At 45.8% G+C, this 15,276-nt stretch overlaps 1 protein-coding gene across 2 annotated transcripts in view; it reads right to left on the bottom strand.

The window, feature by feature from the left end:
• The window catches only part of LTBP3 (latent transforming growth factor beta binding protein 3), a 339,672-nt gene that overhangs the window by 71,563 nt on the left and 252,833 nt on the right, over nt 1-15,276 (bottom strand). For both annotated transcript variants that reach the window (XM_086938082.1, XM_086938083.1), the window contains exon 23: nt 6,288-6,425. In XM_086938082.1, the coding sequence (XP_086794208.1) occupies nt 6,288-6,425 (138 nt within the window). The remainder of the gene's footprint in view (nt 1-6,287; nt 6,426-15,276) is intronic.

Raw genomic sequence — 15,276 nt, 5'->3', positions numbered from 1 at the left:
CAGAGCACCTATGTAACCATGCTCGAGAGCCAGAGTCCAAGGGAGGTCATATTGCAAACGGGGGCCCCAAGACCCACAAGAGCAAAGCCCACATTTGGGTTTGCCCAGACTGGACTTCCAGTCACCGTCTGCAGCCTCTTTCTGCAGGCCCTCTCCAAGTGTGAGAGACTCTTGCACTGGAATCCACATCAAAAAACACCACTGCATCTGAGTTCCACAGCCCAAGGTGAAGTGGACCAAACGCGTTCCCACGTGCCCCAGGAACTCAAGGATCGAACCCCAATGTGGGTTCCCCCCGGACTGGTCCCCCTGTCTCTGCTTGTAGCCTCTTTGTAACCGGACCGTTCTCTCACTGAAGTGAATGAGACTCTTAATGCTGTGACACACTTCCGCATCCGGATGCACTACAGCCTACCAAGGGGACTCGTTGGTGTGGCTGTGGACCTTGCCTGATCCTCAGCTTAAGTCCTGAACAACAGTCCGGTAAGTCACTGCTAAGGGCATGAATGCAATACATGTTTTTCCTCCATAGGATAACATTACCGATCCAGAAATTGCACTGTGTTCATTTTGGAAAAATGTAAAAATTCTAATCTCAAAAAGTACTTACCCGATTCCGATGATCTTGGTATCTAAATTCATATCAAAGTTTGTGTCATTTCTATAAATTGGAGTCAGATTTCTTTACTGAGTGTGTGTCTCACTTACTGCCTTTCAGTGTTAAATAAATGCTTAGCACTACCCTCTGATCTGCCTAACTGCTCGCTCATACTACCAGAAAAGAGAGCATTTGGGGTGTCATTTGGTCCTGTGTGATTCCTTTGGGGTTTGTCGGGACTCTCTACACAGTGTACCTCATTTTAATGCACTATATAGGGAGCCAACATCCTACAGTAGCAAACAATGTTTTATAAAGTTTCATAAAATGGATTAATTTGTTTCCTGTGACAGTAGAAAAAAATCTTTTCTACTTTGCTGTGTAACATGCTCTAGTTGTAGGCCCACAAGCTTCTTCAACAATAGTGATACATTCAGGTGGGAGATTAAGGTAACCGAATTCTAGACTTCAGTAGCCAAATCGTAACGTTGAGCTCCAGTGGATTTAAAGATTTGAGCACCTGATTTCTCCATTATTCCGAGTGAGAAGGTCTGGGTTGAGGGGAAACTTCTTGGCGGGAACTACAGAGAGTTGAGTAATGTAGTGAGCCATTGCTGGCGAGAGCCCAAGTGGAAGCTACTGGAAGGAGGGTGAGAGATGTTTGCCGAGCTTCCGAACCACAAACAAAAAAAGAGGGCAATGCGGAAAAGCATAGGCAAATATCCCTGACCAGTTCATCCATAGAGTATTCCCTTAAGATAGTGGGTGCTGGAACCTGGAGGTGAAGTCTAGGTATTTTGCTTTATCGAACAGGTCTATCTTTGGAACCCCCCACTTGTGAAAGTATGGGAGAAGGACTTGGGGGTGGAGTTCCCACTCGTAGACTTGCTGCTGCATCCTGATGAGGAGGTCGGCAAAGTGGTTGTCCTTCCTCAGGAGGTATTCTGCTATGAGGTGGATGTTGTGATGTATTGCCCAACACCAAATTGTCTATAATAGGCGTGATTACTGTAGAGAGTATCCCTCACCCTGTTTTTGTAAATAGTACATGGTTGTCATGTTGTCCATCAGGAGCAAATCAACCTTGCCTGTCAGGTGATTTACACATTGTAGAAAGCTTGCTCTCTATATAGTGTACTAAAATGTAGTACACTGTGAAGAGTTAAGTGGGTCCCCAACTGGTTTACGGAGATAATACTAGCGCTCTCTTTTGTGGTAGTGAGGGTGAGCAGTTAGGCTTATCAGAGGGTAGTACTACGTATTTGTTGCACTCGCAGAGGCAATAAATGAGACACACACTCAAAGAATAAATCCGAGACCTAAATAGAAAAATACCACTTCTTTTTATATATATGTTTAAACTCAAGAACTGTGTTTCATAGTAAGTACATTTTCAAATAAAAATATACAAAAGTAAGTAAATGTTCAAACCTGTGCGCTTTTACGCACGATGCAATCCAATGGGAGGAAAAGTCAAAGATGCACAAAGGTAGGTACAGTCGGTTTCAGGGGTTCACCTTCAGTGATCGTAGTAGTAGTGGGCCAAGGTTCAAAGTACTGCCAGCAGTTCTTTGGGAACCGCCCAGGCTCTACCGGTAGCAGGGTCATGGTGAGGCTGGTAGCTGGTGCTACGGAGAAGGGGAGCCACCCGAAAAGTGGCTGTACAGGGGGTCTTGAGGGCAAGCCAGAGGGCTCCCAAATGGGGGCTGAGGTCGCAAGTGGTCTTTGACCATAAGGGCACAGCTTGTTCGCTGGGAGCTGAGCCGGCGGCTTAGGTGCAGAGTGGTTAAGTCGGCTGGGCTGGGAACGCAAAGACGCACCTCGCTGTCAGGGACAAACACCTGGCAGGGGCATATACAAAACAGCTGGGCCACTCTCGAAGTGGGTCTCAGTGATGCTGACATCCCTCAATGGTTTGGTCCTAGTGGAGTGAGAATCCGGACTGGACTCTCGGTGTGGGTGATTGGTGCAGGGCATTCGGTACACTGCGGGCTGGTGCTGCACGGCTCCGGTTGGTCCTGATGTCTACACACTTGGTGGGGAGAGATTTCTGACCTTCCAGAGCACAAGTAATCTTCTCCGGGTCGTCTGTGGTGTCAACCGGCCTGCAAGGCGGTGGACTGGACTCTGCTTATTGGTGCCTGCGGACTGCAGGGGAGTAGCACCTCTACTCCAAGGGAGATTTTCGGTGTTTGTTGAAGTGCTGGCAGGCTACCCAAGACAAGTCACTCTGTTGTGATTGTTGAGAGAGGACTGAGGACAGCAGGGTTTTGCGCCAAAGTCCAAAGTTCTGCTGCAGTTCTTGCCAGGCAGTGGCCCTTCTTCATCTTTCTTCTGTTGATCCATCCCATCTGAGTTCTTGGGTTCAGGGGTTCCACTGAATACTAAATTTTGGGGTGTTATGAGCTACCCACCTTTAGGGTGTCTACACCATCTATATGACCTCATCCGATGGGAAGTGGACATAATCCTGACCCTAGAATGCTAATTCTGTCCAAAACAAAAGTGGAGTTCACATCAGTTGGCCCGTCCTAGGGGTGATGCTGGCTGAATGTAATAAGAACATGTGGTATCCAACTGGTATTATTCGAAGGCAATTAGTAAGGATATGCATACACTATTATCCAAAAGGAAGCAAGGAGGCTCTATTTGGTTATAGTATGTGATCACGGCATCAGTCATATAATTGGCAAGTTTCACGTACGTGACGTCAGCGAGGTCGTCAGCGAGGTCATATAAGTCCGTCCCGGCAGTTTTCTTCTGAGAATTTTTCTGCAGCACAACACGGAGCCACCAACAAAAACTGTGAAAGTATGGGAACAGTGTGCGAAGGATGAGAAATCTATGAAATAAAGGAGGATGGTGCCAGAGACCATGATAAAAGACAGAATCAAACACTGTCTTCGTATAAGTGAAAAGTGAGAGTGGAACAAAGCTGTGAGAAAGAACCCCGCAGACCGAAACGTAGACCCTTTCCCAAGTTCGAGCAACAAGGGAAGAATATCTCAACAGACAGAAATAGACTGTTATTATAATGTGGAACTGTGTCGTCCAGCAAGGACGGAGCACAGAAAGAACAACAATCCACTGCAGGAAGGTATGAACAGACTGGCACTTCCCCTATAGTAATAGAGGTCTGAAACAGAGCTCAACAGATCCCCAAAGAAGACGACTATAGAGGAGACAAGAGCCCTGAATCAATAGAGAAGGCGGGAGGGAGGGAAGGCAGCAGGAGGAGAAGAGAAGAAAGAGATGAATCTCCTGATAAAGGTGAATCAAAAAAGGACCATCTTACAGGAAAGAAGCCTCTTGAGGGAGTCAGCCGCATATGGCAATTCTCAAAGGGGTGCAACAATGTGAGCACCCATGAAAGAAAATCCAATGGCAACTGAAAAGAGGCAAGTGGAGAAACCCACTTGGCAAGTTCCTCGCAGAACGGGGAGGATGGGTGGGCGTTAAGGAATCTGCGGCTAGAAAAAATCTCTACCAGATACATCATTACCGATGGTAAGTAACTCGTACATCTGGTAAAGAAATCTAGCTGCAGATTCCTTAGAATCGATACCACAGCTGTACCCCAGGGGGGAGGTGGGTCTGCGACAGAACAACAAGAAGTGCCCAAGCACTGAGCCGTCAACAGAGTGACAGACAATGGGGAAGGCTGTGGCAAGACAGCCAGACAGCAACCCAAGTAGCTCGGAAGATCAAAGATAACGGGAGGCAAGGCGTCCCAAAAATGCCAGAATGGAGCTACATCATACCCATATAGGTATGAGATGTAGAAACGGCACCAGCCATATACCAGAACAAAAGAAAGAGTGAGGGAGTGCCAAACAAAGGAGTCTGCCCCGTCCGGCGCTGATTCCATGATGACAAGCTCTGCTTCCGAAGAAGGGGATGGCGCTTTGGCGGCAAGCCTCAGGCACCGCACCAGCGCTGACTCGGCCTCAACTACAACAGGCTCCGACTTCGAAGTAAGAAGTAAGAATCAGAGTCGGAGCCGGGGAGGTGAGTTTAAGGCCAAGGTGTGCTTGAAGCAAGGCTTTGAGCACCAGCAACCACCTGCAATGCCACAGGGAGACCCACAGAACTATGCAGCGCAGCAGGGGCCAGGCCGCACCCTGATGACACCATATCTCCTTTGTCCCTGGAGGGCAAGGGCTTATGTGGCACTGTGGGTGAACCCACCGGCGAGTCCGTCAGGGACCCAGTAGGTAGCGGATGCCCCGAGGACCCCCAAGGGACAGGAGAGGACCCAAGGGAGGCCTGCAGAGCCGCGGCATAGGCCTCCATTTGGGTCCGAGTCGCCCCCGCGCCCGGAGAGGGCGGATAAGGTAGGGGCGACTGGCGGTGGCGCACGTCTGGAGGGTTCCGGGAACTAGTGCCCCGACAACAGATGAAAGTGAGGTCAAGGACCTCAGCGACATGCGCCGCGACTTACCCATAAGGGGCGCCAGGCCCCAGAGGGCAACAGACGGCGCAACTGGAAACCAGAGGTGGCTGCTGGTGATGAGGAGACCGGAGGACGAGACGACTTCGACCGGGACAGGCAAGCCAAATGAAGCTTCATCCGGCGCTCCCACCGGGACTTTGGCTTAAGGTGTTGGCTGGCGTCGCAATCCGTTGACTCGTGGTGTTCGCCCAAACACCACATACATATAAGATGTGGGTCCGTCGCAGACATTTGCCGCAAACAGGAAGTACGCATTTTAAAGCTCGAAGGCATTGCACACTGTTTCAGACGCAAAGCGTCAAAAGAGGCCTGAAAACAGGCCAGAGGAACTGCTTACTCCGGATCCACGTTGCACGCGGAAAAGAAGGAAACTGACGTCAGCGTGTTGAAAGGGACTTATATGACCTCGCTGATGTCATGTACGTGGACGACATCAGGGCGGGGTCATGTGGCGCCGTCACCGTATGTGGAAGCTTGAATGCGGTGCTTTATTCTGAATGTCTGAAGTTTAGACTTTTTGAAATTATGTGAATAGTTTAAATATGAGACCATGTTAAAGTTTAACACTGCACTGTTCTCTATGATTACCGTAGGACTTTCAGCTCCACAACGGAACAATTCAACCATGTGAATCTATGAAGGATCCAATACTGGATAATAGGATTCTTCTCCTTACTTTCCACAGACTTTTCCTGTTTTTCTCCCAAAAATTGGAAAATATTCCCACTGGTTTTAATGTTTTTTTCAACACATATCAACTGCCTCTAATCAAAAACGTGTGCTTACTGACAGCAGTATAGACTAATGGTCTATACATCTTCACAGCTGCGAAAGCATAGATCCACTGTTTATAAAAATTGATTTAGGTTCACTACAACCCTTTAATGGAACTCACAAGTCCGCTTCACAACTACCCATGTTTTAAATCTGAAGATCCCAGTGGCACTGGGAAATAAATGCAAAACATTTTAAAAATCTCCCAGCACATGGTACCTTTTCTAGACTGTGCATGCCTATTGACACTCATTTCTCTCAGACTTTCTGTTAGTCACTGCCATCAATTTTAGGCTGGGCATTCTTAATTACTGTAATGATCTAAATATTGTTTTTTAGGTTGTGTTTGCTTAGTAACTCGAAATGCTCATTTATTTGCCATTTCATCTGCACTGCAGTTTTCTGACAACTCATCAACGTTACTTGCCATTTCTTCTGGGATTCATGTTTGTGTTAACTCACCGATTTCACTCAAGGATTGGCATTTCTTCAGGGCCGCAGTATAAACAGTAGATGGAGGGCAGCTGCATTGGTAGGATCCCTGTGTGTTGATGCACAGACCATTGACACAATTTGACTTATCCAGACACTCATCCACATCTGCATCAAGGGGAAAAATCAAGAGGTGAAAAAAAACAATTTAAATTACAAGGACTTGCACTATCAGGGAGGGCTCCTGAGTTGCCCAAATCATGAGCCCTTGGGCAACAGTGTCTCCCTACTTCTTATTAGAGTGCATCCTGGATTTAACACTAGAAGTGCACATTGCTAGCAAGAATATCTTTCACCATCCAAATATAATGCAAGAGAGACTACTGGTACATGCAGGGCACACCAGTTCCTTCAAGAGTTTACATAGTCTCAGTAAACATCTCCCAATTTAATGGAGAACACCTCACACTCTGTTGGCATATTGACAACATGAACGTCATAGTAAAAACACCTCCTGGTCTGAGACCATGATGAAAACATTTTCAAATCTTGCAACTACGTTAAGAGTATGCCTATTTTCTGGACATCTGTAATAGTGTCCTGCCAAGTCTATCACACACAATGACAGCATCTCCTCATATCCCACCCTCAGTGAGAGCACGTTTCAGTCTCAGCAGGAGAACATCTTACCTTCAGTGACAGCTTCTCCTGTCCTTTGACGATCAACTACTTTGAGTTCTAGTTTTTACTTTTACAAATCCACTCTTCATGTCATTGCACGTAGCCCAAGCACAATTTTTCCTATTTTGCCAGGTATTCAGTTCTTGCACTCATGCATTTGCCCACTGACCAGATAATGTGATGTGATATAAGAAAATATAGATGAAATTATGCCTGACCGCACTGGAAGTGGGGGGGTTAAGGAACCGTATCTCTGAGTTTATTTGAGTGTAACCACATTAAATTCAGAACTGCTGGATTAAGGGATTGCCTGCTCTACTTGACATAGGGCCTGGTTGATCTAACTCCTTCGGGAGAGCTATGTCCAATCAAAGTCAATGTGTACAATGGCCAAAGCTCCGTAATCAGGTAAATATATAAAATTGGACCTATTGTACACCATTTTAACTTTAAAACTTCTATTGATGGTGACAATAATAAAAAAAATTAAAACAATTTATACAAACATTTAATAAAATCATAACATACAAACATACAATTAAAATACATACTTTAAAATGTTTGAAAAAAGTAAACCAAATATTAAAAAAAATAATTATTAAAACAGATAAAAAAGGAACAAAAGTTATTGTAATAATCATATTAGATATTAAACTTCATAAAAATGTATGCAATAAAAACAACAAAATACAACCATTATTTAAAAATGAAGTAATAAATAATGTACAATAAATTAGCGTTTACAATTATAACAAAAAATACACATTAAAACAACTTAAACATGAAAATAATAGACTTGGAGGGGTACAATTCACTATTTTCACTTCAATGTGAGCAATGGTAGGGAATGTGTTGGACTTTAGAAGGGTCAGATTTATTATTCCCAGGCCAACATAAGCAAAAGTATGGAAAGTGGTGGACTTTGGAAGGGTTACATTTATTATTACCACTCCAGCAACAGTGGAGAAAGTGATGGACTTTGGAGGGGATATTTGAAGGTGTTAGATTTACCATCCTTACTCCAATGTAATTAACAGTAGGGAACGTGTAGTACTTTGGCAGGGTCAGATTAACTATTCGCTCTCCTGGGGGCGCTAGAGGGCGCACAGCAAGATGGCCGCATTCTAGTGTTGCTTTGCCCGGCCGGGCACAAATCCGCCTAATATCTGCCTGAATCATTTGCATCTCTCACTAAAACGGGACTGTGCAGTGGGGTGATGTGTGTCTACACTGAACAGAGGTGAAGTCTGCCACTTTCGTCATCTTCACGAGGGGGGACAAAGACATTTCAGCTCTTTGGCGGGAGCTCGTAAAATGGCGTCGACCGGTAGCCCTTGAGTTGAGGAATCACTGCGGCGTCTAACAGCTGCATCTAGATCCAGGCATGCGATGTGATGCTGTTGGGCTGTGGATCGACTGGCTACAGCCCCTGCTCAACGTGGTGAGGAGTGGAAATTTGGACGCGGCGGAAACGGAGCGGAGATATCATCCTACGGCTTTCCTGCTGGCCTGAAGTCTGGAGGGTGCCTGACTGCTCTTGGGTGACCGGTGGTGGAAAGTGGGGTGCAGCGCATGGCTGGGCCAGCGGCTTTGTAGGCGAGTGGAGGCTGTCGGCCGGCACTGCTCTCTGCAAGTTACAGCTGTGCACTGTGAGGTTGGACTGACTCGAGCCGTATGGAACGGGCGGTCGCGCCAACTGCTGCTGCTGCGATTTGGAGTTTAGCTTAATGCTGGACGATCGCGCCCACATCACTCCAGCAACCTTTGATTACTCTTGCTGTCCTTGTTAACGTAAGGCAGGAGACTGGGGAAAAAGACAGGAAAACACCCCCAAAAAAAACAACAGACATAAAAAAAGAAATGCTTACCACTAGAAGAACAAGATCCTGCTTCAGAGGCTGCAGTGGCATAGTGGGGACTTATATGCAACCCTGAAACTGAGTGGCAGTGAGTTACTGACATTGTTTTTCCTCCAGGTTGCTCTTTTGCATAATTTGTCTCTGCCTGATATCTGTGCACTGTGGCCACGAGGGATGTCCCTAAAGCTTGCGAATCGTTGGGTACTGGCCTACTGCAGACTTGGGCCGGTGGTGTGCCTCAGCTCCCTGTGTTAGCGGCCTTTCCTGTAGACTGTCTGTCTGCATATACAGTGGGAGCCTGCATTTTGATCGGGAGCCGCTTATCTCACTGGGGGCTCTGTGAAGAATCCTTCCTGGCATCTGATTTGCCCCAGAGAGTAAGTGTGCATTGTTAACTTCTAGCATGGGGAGAACGGACAAGTCCCAGTCTCGCCTCACGTTAGATGCACGCAAACCAACTAAGTCCTCCCAGAAGGCCGCCTCGGGCTCAGAGGCAGAATTGTCCTTCCACACTAGAGGCCACATTGCCCGCGATGCAGTGCAGTTTACAATCCATAGAGGGCGCGATGGCGGCTGTGAACCACCGACTAGATCATATGGCCACACAACTTGAAAAACAAAATGCCTGTATGGGAGAGGTTGAGCAATGTGTCTCGGCCACAGAAGACGGGCTCAATGAGGTATCCAGTAAAACATGGAGAAGGTGTTGTCCATCATCCAGGCCAAGAATGAGGTTTTGGAGGCGTGGTCACAGCGCAATACCATCCGGTTGACGGGGCTGCCGGAGTCCAGGAATATGGGAAGAATGGAAACGTATATTGAGACACTCATTAAAGATATTTTTGGCACTGAGCAACTGTCCCCCATGTTTATTGTTGAAAGTGTGCATCGCTCCCCAGCGGCACGACCACAACCTGGAGCCGCTCCCCGTCCTGTCATAGCCTGACTTTTAAAATATAGGGACTGGGACACTGTGTTGCATCCAGCTAGTGATAAAGGGACCATTCAGCACCAAGGAAATACATTAGCCGTCTTTCCGGATTTTACAGTGGCTGTACAGGCTGCAAGAAGGGAGTTCAGTGCGGTGAAGACGTTTTTACAAGCAGAGGGAGTGCCTTATGCCATGCTGTACCCTGCACGCCTGAGAGTGGGGCAGGAAGGTGATTCCAAGATATTCACTACGCCCAAAGCAGCCATGGGCCATGCCAAACAACTGAAACGCCGATGGCGCGAGACCGTCACACCTCAGGATGTCGACGATTGATATGTAACGATTTCTTTTGTTATTACTCTGTTTAGTGTTTACTGTGCTTACTAAGGGATACCCCGTGCCACTGTTCTTATGTGTGTATATGTTATTGTCGATATTGGCATCCTCTTATGATTAGAGGATGACCCTCTAGGCACAGCTCTAAAGGCGCTAAATAGCGTTTAATTCTTCAATAAATAATCCAATGGGTGTTCTTCTTAGATGTAGTACTTTATTCAGAAGTGAATTGTATTCATTAACTTCTTTAAAATTCTTATCTTGTATTCAATGATAATTGTTAAACACTTCAACTTTCATTTCCAAAGGCGTTCCCAATGCATTTCGTGCACGATGTGCACTTCTTCAGGGGAATATCTAAACAAAAATTAATGGACTCATATGAGGATAACGTCCTACAAAACGTAGGTATTCTGTCAATTTATAACATATAATAACCTGTTAAAGGTGACCTGATGATCCGGTGTGATCAATGAGGATAGTATATTCAAAAGTGAGATTAATAGCGTGCTTATGATTTTAAAAAAAGGAGAGTAGCAGAAAAAGAATTAAGTGAAGAAAATAGCGTGACTTGATGTTATACTACTGTAAACATCGTAAAACGCGTGGTTCCCGAGTGTAGCGAGTGAAAGTGAAACGTGCCTCAAAGTAAATCTAATCCTGACGTGAACTGGTGTTACTAGTTCAAACATAAAGCGTGTGATCTTCGAGTGAGCTTAATAGTAGAAAACCGTATATCAAACGTCTATCAGTGCTTAAAACGGGAGAGGTCGGGAGAGCACATTTGTATCTTCTGTCCACGGGTCCTGGTCCTGCATTAATTTTTGGCTCGTTTTGGAGATGATTTGCACCTGGACGCTGGGGGTGAGCCATGGGACTGGCACGCTGTCGGACCACTCTCTGGTTGTCCTTGACTTGCAGATTCTCACTTGTGAACGTCCGCCCTTCACATGGCCACTACAGCCAACTGAGTTAACAGATATAGTGTTCAGACAGACGATTGCAGACGGGATCAGGAATTTCTTTAGGGAGAATGAGGGGCCTGTGAATAGCGCAGGGCTGTTATGGGAGGCATTTAAGGTAACTATTAGAGGGGCTTGCATTGGGGCACAGTCGGGTGTGCTACGTGATATTAGACGCCGAATTAACAAGTTGGCGTCTGACATCTCCATGCTGGAACGAGAGTATGAGGCCAACCCATCCCAGCAAAATTTGTGGAAATACGAGTGCTTGTCACCGAACATAACAAAACAGTTGACCAGGAATTATTGCACTGCTCCCGACGGAAAACTGCTCGCTATTATGGAGAGGGAGGTTGTCCCAGCAGTTCATTGGGGTAAAAATGAGCAGCGCCGCGTAGTCAAGAACACATAACCAAATTAATTGATACGGACGGGGTGGTCCATTATTCGACTTTGGAGATTAGTGATGCTATATTGCAATTCTGCTCCTGGCTATATGCTGCTCACTGTTCCCCATTGCCTGAGGAGATTGACTCATATATGGACGCTGTCGCATTGGGATGGCTCGCAACCATTTGATGAGGAGAATGTGAAGTTAGCCATAATGTCCCTGCCAACCAGCAAGGCTGCTGGGATGGATGGGCTGCCTCGTGAGTTTTATGAGGCTTATATGTCCGATCTTGCTCCGGGGCAGTTAGAGGGGTACGCGGAGGCGTATGAGACGGGACGATTACCACCCTCCCTTAGGGAAGCCCTGCTTGTGACACTGTTGAAACCGGATAAACCTCCAAATCAGTGCGAGTCTTATAGGCCTCTCTCGCTCATTAATATAGATGCGAAGATACTGGTTAAAAATGATAGCCACCAGAATACAACCACTGGTCACACTTTTGATCTTGCCTGATCAGTCGGGTTCGTAACCGCGCGTTTCATGACCCACAACATAAGCACAGTGTTCTCCACTTTACATTATTTCGGACCTGACTTCCAAGCAGTTGCAGTGGTGCTAGATGCAGCCAAAGGTTTTGATTCCTTGCAATCACCTTACATGTTCACGGTTTTGACCAGGATGGGTTTTCCCCCATTTTTCCTTCAGTGGCTTCGGGTGCTTTACAACGATCAGGCTGTCATAGAGCGTGTCAATGGGTGGGTGTCATTGTCGTTCCCTATTGAAAGAGGTACGAGACAGGGGAGCCCATTGTCACCAATTCTCTTCTCTCTCGCCCTTGAACCACTGGCATGTAAGCCCAACAAATACATGCAGCAGCTGCCTTGCGTTTTCGGCAGAGACCACCCGTAGTCTCGTTATACGAGGATTGCATGTTGCTTTATGTCCGTGAACCTGCTGTGTTTTTGCCAGAACTGCTCAGGGAGTATGTTAAATTTGAGAGGTACTCAGGTCTTGGGATCAATTGGTCAAAGTCGGTGGTGTTTCCCCTGATGGCGCATACGAAGAAGGTGGAGCTGGATTACCCCCTTACCTGGACGTCAGACCCCGTGAAATATCTAGGAGTCTGGCTACACAGGGATCCCAATGTGGTGATATCCAAGAATTATGGTAGTGCGATCACACGGATCACTGAGTTACCTGATCGTTGGACACACCTACCACTCTCACTGGCAGATAGGATAGCGCTTGTAAAAATGGCCTTTCTCCCTAAAATACTTTATTTTTTTGTTAATATTCCGAAAAAATTGAATGCGGCACTGTTCAAAACTCTTCAATCGATGTTACTGTCCTTTGTATGGGGCGGTAAGAAACCACAATGCAGGTGGGACCTTCTAGTGCAGCCCTTCGACCGCGACAGGTTTGAGGGCCCAGATCTTTGACTTTACTATTTGTGTGCACAAGCACAATTTGCGCATTATTGGCACTTCCCCCAGCGGTTTCAGCCACATGTGGCTATCGAAGCAGACGCAGTTCTTCCAATGGCACTACATGCAGCGGTACTGTTGGGTGGCGCGGGAGGCCCACAGACCGAAATTAACCCTGTAATGTGCACGGCGTGGGCTTGGCGAATGTTGGCAAAACGGGCTAAACAGCCCTACTTTTATGCACCTTCGCTGCCGTCGGCCTCACACCCCAATATTTCAGCGGCCGGGAGAAACAAGCTTTACGTGCATTGGCTGATGAGGGTATCTCAAGGATGGGAGATTTGTATATGAATGACCAATTCAGGTCTTTACAAGATGCACAGAATGGTTGGGATCGGGGCTTATTGTTCGGCTTCACTTTTGTCAGAGTGCGACAGGCTATTAGGGCTGCCTATCTGGACTATCTGGCTGAACCCACAACTCTACAGGCATTGCAGGCGATGCTGGTGGGAGAAGAGCGTCGGGGTTTAATAACTAGACTCTATAATGCTTCACTGCGTGAACGAGAACAAGTTGATCACCCCTTTTGCCTTAAATGGCAGGCAGCATTGAGAGTCACCCTAGCGCCTGATGTCTGGACGGCGTGCTGTGCCCCCACTGCCCAGCTCACGGCAAACTGCAACCTCAGAATAATTCACTTCAAATTTTCACATCAATTATATTATACTCCTGTGCAACTTTGCAAGTATGGCTTGCGAGAAGATGCTAACTGCGTGAGATGTGGTAGGACGGATGCTGATTTTATGCATGTAGCATGGTTGTGTTTGCGGGAGTGTTTGCCTTCTGGACTGCCGTGGTTAAAATGCTTTCTGAGGTTATGATGGAACCTTTGCAATGCACTCCAGAGATGTGTCTGCTTGGGTATGTTAAACGCCTTAAGCCTTGCAACAGACGTATAGTTGCAGTGTCTACTTTGTTGCAAAGAGGACTGTGGCGCAGTGTTGGGGTGCCAAGGCTGTTCCAACTGTAAAGAAATGGCTTTGTGACCTACTTTACTGTAGGGACCAGTTGTTGATCTAAGAGGAGGAGTTGCCTGAGAAGTCTCGCCCCAAAGATTTCTGTGCCCCGCTTACTACATACCTGCTGTCTCGTCCAGACCTGCTGTAAATTTGTGGAAATGTTGCACTTTTCTATTTTATGCTATATTACTTATACCTCTGTGGGGGATTTTGCTACCTGCCTAAGCCACTGATGGTGCATCAAGGTCCGTTGACGCCTAATGGACGCCTACTATTTGTTAGTATGAGTGGACTTAATGGAGGAACTCGTCAGCTGCCATCATTATTACTGTTTTGTATATGCTTGTCTATTGCTACATCGGTTTTCTTTGAATGCACTGAAATAATGACCTTGTTCTGCCTGGGGGGGAGGTGTGGGGCAGGGGGGTGGAGGGGGCTAGTTCACTGTCAGTTGTATGCATCAAATTTGCATCTTTTTATGTTATTGTCTTTGATAAAACTAATAAATACAGTTAAAAAAAACTATTTTCTTTCCTACCCTTGAAGGGGTCAAATGTACTTTTACTACCTCACTTTGAGATACAGTAGGTAAACCGTTGGACTCTAAGGGGTTAAATTTACTATTCACATTCCACGATGAGCAATAGTAGGGAAAGTCATGGAATTAGGGGGGGGTTTCGCCTTACTATTACAATTCAAACCTTTAACAATGAGGAAAGTATTGGTCCTTTGAAGGGGTTATATTTACTTTTCCCACTCTGACATAATTAACAGAAGGGAAAGTATTGAATTTTAATTGAAAATATTATACAATTATTTTGTTTTAGCAAAAAAGTTACACTATTATCCAAATTAATAAAACAATTAGGAAAATAATACAGTTATCCTATTATTTAAATTATCCATCAAATAGTGCACAATAGATTTATGTAATGAATGACCTAAATAACAAATTACAATTTATACAAAATGATAACAAATAAAATGTTATAATTAAAATACTTCTCACTCTTATCCACTACAAACCCTACAATCTGCCAAAACAAATGACATAAAATTAGCAAAACCTTTAAAAATAAATTATCAAATTAAACAAGCATTTTCAATGCAATAGGTCTCGCATTTGCGAGAGTTGGAGCTATTGGCATTGTAAATGACACTGCCTTTTATTCATTTGTTTTGAAAACCTACAAGTGGTGCATAAACACACACTTTGTACGTATAGTCCTTGCTTACGAGAAGCAAGGCTTGCAGTAAAGAAGACTACCAGCCTTTGCCTCTCATAAGCAAGGACTACAAGTACAAAGTGCTTGTTTAGGCACAGCTTGCAGGTTTTCAAACGCATAAATAAAAGGCATTGTCATTTACAATGTCAATAGCTCAAACTCTCGCAAATGCGAGACCTATTGCATTGCA

This window comes from Lissotriton vulgaris, chromosome 9, assembly GCF_964263255.1.
Source record: "Lissotriton vulgaris chromosome 9, aLisVul1.2, whole genome shotgun sequence".
Classification (NCBI taxonomy): domain Eukaryota; kingdom Metazoa; phylum Chordata; class Amphibia; order Caudata; family Salamandridae; genus Lissotriton; species Lissotriton vulgaris.
Note: the sequence above shows the minus strand (reverse complement) of the source record. Positions and strands in the feature narration are given on the sequence as shown.